The sequence below is a fragment of the Anarrhichthys ocellatus genome, unplaced genomic scaffold (assembly GCF_004355925.1).
Source record: "Anarrhichthys ocellatus isolate YVR2014 unplaced genomic scaffold, GSC_Weel_1.0 scaffold11, whole genome shotgun sequence".
Lineage (NCBI taxonomy): Eukaryota > Metazoa > Chordata > Actinopteri > Perciformes > Anarhichadidae > Anarrhichthys > Anarrhichthys ocellatus.
This window is the reverse complement of record NW_022280041.1, coordinates 10,087,595-10,091,599: the sequence shown is the minus strand read 5'-3', so window position 1 is coordinate 10,091,599 and position 4,005 is coordinate 10,087,595. Positions and strand designations below refer to the sequence as shown.

At 49.6% G+C, this 4,005-nt stretch overlaps 1 protein-coding gene across 1 annotated transcript in view; it reads left to right on the top strand.

Annotated features, from left to right (window-relative positions):
- Nucleotides 1–3,155, top strand: part of efnb3b (ephrin-B3b) — a 55,794-nt gene extending 52,639 nt beyond the window's left edge. Inside the window, exon 5 of the mRNA XM_031850716.1 lies at nucleotides 743–3,155. Within this exon, the coding sequence (XP_031706576.1) occupies nucleotides 743–1,176 (434 nt within the window). The 3' untranslated portion in view covers nucleotides 1,177–3,155. The remainder of the gene's footprint in view (nucleotides 1–742) is intronic.
- Nucleotides 3,156–4,005: the final 850 nt, after the last annotated feature.

Genomic DNA, 4,005 nt, shown 5'->3' with positions numbered 1-4,005 from the left:
CCCCCCACACACACACACACACGTCCAGACCATCATTCACCTGCTGAGTTCTGACCCAACCTCCCGCTGAGAAAACTGTGAGCTCCGAGGCTGTGAAGATCTTAGGTTTCAGGCAGACACACAACAGACAGAGGCTGACAAACAGACAGATAGTGTGACAGACAGCTTGATAATCAGACAGACAGATAAAGAGAGAGACGGGCAGGACGGCCAGCAGGCAGACGGAGTGTGTGGTCTGGTGGTAGAAGCAGGACGGGGAGGCTCTCTCTTCATGTGGCTGGCTGTAATGCTAAGTAAATACAGTTGTTAAGGCTAGGGAAATAGAGTATGTTACCTTGACACACACTGCGGCTTAGCCAGGCTGTCCACAAGCGTATATGCGGCGCAGTACTCTCACACTCGCACATGGAGTCTATACGGACAGTTCTCTCCATTCTATAAGCACTGCTGTCCACTTCATTACATCAATAAAGAGACCACATGTGAGCGTCTGTGAGATTTGCTGCATTCCTCTGGGTTAAGTCTTCACAGCCTTCACTAGCGGCGCTAAACCACCACCATTACTCATGTCACTGTGGGACAGAATCATAAGCATCGGTATGTTTATTTAAAAGCTCATGAAAAACGTAAATTGTGATTGCTCTGGTATATTCGCGGGGATTAACGTGCATGTATAAATCATGGGAAACACTGGAAGCAGCCTGTAATACTGGAGTAAGATTGTTCTGTGATTTTGTTTCAGGCGGAGCGGGGAACTCCACCCAGTCCCGAGGGACGAACAGCTTCGGGGGTGAGGGCGGTGGTGAGAACGGGCCCCTTCAGCCCTCCAACATCGCCCTGATCGCAGGGGCCGCGGGGGGCTCGGCCTTCCTCCTGCTGGTGACGGCCGTGATCTGCGTGGTGTGCTACAGGCGGCGGCACGCCAAGCACTCGGACACCCACCACCCGCCACTGTCGCTGTCCTCGCTCACCAGCCCCAAGCGGGGAGGGGGCGGGGGCCTCGGCAGCTCCAACAACAACGGCTCCGAGCCCAGCGACATCATCATCCCCCTGCGGACGTCAGACTCGGCCTACTGCCCGCACTACGAGAAGGTGAGCGGAGACTACGGACACCCCGTCTACATCGTCCAGGAGATGCCGCCGCAGAGCCCAGCCAACATCTACTACAAAGTATGAGACGGCCGCTGCTCCGGCCGACTGGACACACCCACCTCCTTCTGACCATTACCAACCAATCCCCCCGCTCCAAATGAAGCCACAGTAAAGCTAGCCATCACAGCTCCGACCCTGAACCCCTCAATACTACCAGTATTGTCCCATTACCCACCCGCCACCTACCCACCCACCCACCCACACACACACACACACACACTCACTGCCCTGTGAGCCCCGCCACAGTTGTGTTCCAAGCTGAATAACCCCCCCACCCCCCACCCCATTCTCACACACTGGGCCACAAAGTGTGTGTTAAGGGCACAGTCGTATTGGTACATAGCCCTTTTTAACAAGGCCCTCACGGATGGGCAAGAGCCTCTGAGAGCCCCCTTTCTTGTTAACTCAGAGCAAAACGAGACCCACCCGTGCAGAATTGAAGAGTCGTCCCCGTAACGCCAGCGTGTGTTCGTGTGTGTGTGGCGACACACTTTGTCTCTAGGAGGATGGACCTGGCGTTGGGACTTGCGCTGTTTTACAAAAGAAAAAAAAAATAGAGAATTAAAAGGACTTCAACAAAAGAAAAACGACACCCTTGATCCCACTTAGCGCGGGAGAACTCTGATTCCCAGAGGCCATACCTGCCTAGCCCACCGACCCCACCCCTCAGAGCTCCATCAGCCAACCAGAGACCGGCCCCTTCCACTAACTCACCAATAGGATTCTAGTTTGTTTGTGATTGTTTCTCCTGAGAAAAATAGGGGGCCTCGGACTCACCCAATCAGCAAGCCCGGACAGCGGTCACATGACCCCCGGGCCCAGGCCTGAGCCTGAGGAGGTCTGACCAATCGGTGACACTTAGAATCTTGTATATTTTAATAATGTATGTGTGTGTGTGACAAGTGCGAGTGTGCATACACATTGGATAATAATTATGGCGCTGCTGCTCCACATTAGACGTGTGTGTGCGGTTAGTGTGCTTCAGTACAGCGACTTTTGCATATGAGTTTGCATATGCGCGCGTGGGGTTCAGTTTGTGTGTGCGTGTACGCTTTGTGTGTGAGTGAGTGTGCGTACGCGTGCGTTCTTTAGACTTGTCTTAAATACCAAAACACAAAATAGTGAGCGAATATCAAAAAAGTGAGATTTTTTATCGCTATCAACACTTATAGATTATATATATGAATATCCAGTAAATCATTTCTAGATGTTTTTTTTTCTCCTGTTTTCTATTGTTTTATTATTTTTACCCGCTCTGTTAAACTACACTTCTGTTGCTAGACATTTTTTATCTGCTGTTTTTGTTTTTCACAATTTAGAACGACCTTGTTTCCTTCCTTTTCCCTTTGCATTGTATATTAATTTAATCCCTTTTTTTTTTTTATTCTCCCGGCGAACAGAGGTTGTGTCTCTCTTCCCTCTCCCATTCACTCCCTCCCCCCTTTTTCCCCCCCCCCCCCCCTCTCTAGGGTCTCTGAACTCTGTGTATATTTTTATAGCTCCTTGTACTATGCTGTAGTTTTGAAGTTTAGACCTCGTTTGTGGAAGTGTTGAGGTAGAACCATCTATGAAAGTTTTTTTTTTTTCTGTTCAAACGCTTTTTTGAAACGCAGAAGTGAAAAGAAGTGAGGGGCGGGGGGGGTTGATGGTGGGGAAGTGCGGGGGATGGGGGGTGAGAGGATGAAATGAAAAAGAAGAATAAAGGGAAAAGAACAGGGTGAGAGAGAGAGAGAGAGAGAGAGAGAGAGAGAGTGCTGTCTGGGGAGGAGGAATAAAGCAGCGTCTGAATGCAGAACTTAAAAAAAAAGAAAGGGAGGGAGGGAGACAAGGGAAGAAAAGACTGTGAAGAAATTGCACACTAAAGAAAAAAGAAGCTGAGGGGAGCGGCAGGAGTGAGAGATGAAGGATCCCAAGGAAAGAAGGATGGAGGGAGCAAATGACAAGAGTGGCTGGCAGAGGAGAGAAACATTTTCTTTGAACGGAGTGGTTTTCGAGCCGACGGACCGACAGCTGAAACAGATTTTGGAGGAGTTTGAACTTTAACCATGGAAAGGACAGATCTCATCACACACACTCTCTCTCACACACACACACACACACACACACACACACACACACACACACACACACACACACACATCTCACACTTAACATCAACGTGAGGTGGCACATTTCGGATTTGCCCCTCATTTCCGCCAACGTTTGTGTTGAAATGCATCACCCACCCTCTGTTTATTACAAAGGCACACACAGTGCACTGCTAGCCGCGGACACACAGAAATCCCCCCCCCCCCCCCCCAGCAGTCACCACACTCTTTTTGGCACACACACACGCACGCACACACACACCATCCCACACAGATTTCACACCTTTTAATGACTGTCACAGATGCCTACTGATTGCATTGGACGACATACATTCTCTCTATCGCCACCGCTTGCTTTCTCACACACGCGATCACCCACACTCGACAGAAACGCTGATTGCTTTCATATGACTCTGTTCCTGTGATCGAGACTGACCTGATGGACACGGGAGGGATGAAAAGAGCGTTTGTGTGCGGCGTGTTTTCTCCCCTCTTTCACACGCCCTCATGCACACACACACACACACACAAACACGCCAGTACCTCAACCTTGAGGGCGATAACACAAAGCTGTGTTCAGAGGTGCAATGTGTTCACATGTGCATACTATAAAAAAAAAAAGGTTTAAAAAAAAACAAAACAGTTTTGTGTTGCTCAAACATGTTTATGGCTTTTGTGTAAAATGGGTGGCAGTGGAAAGGCTCAAGCTTTTTATTTCTTCAGACACACACACACACACATAAGGCCTCCAGTGACGTAGCCATGT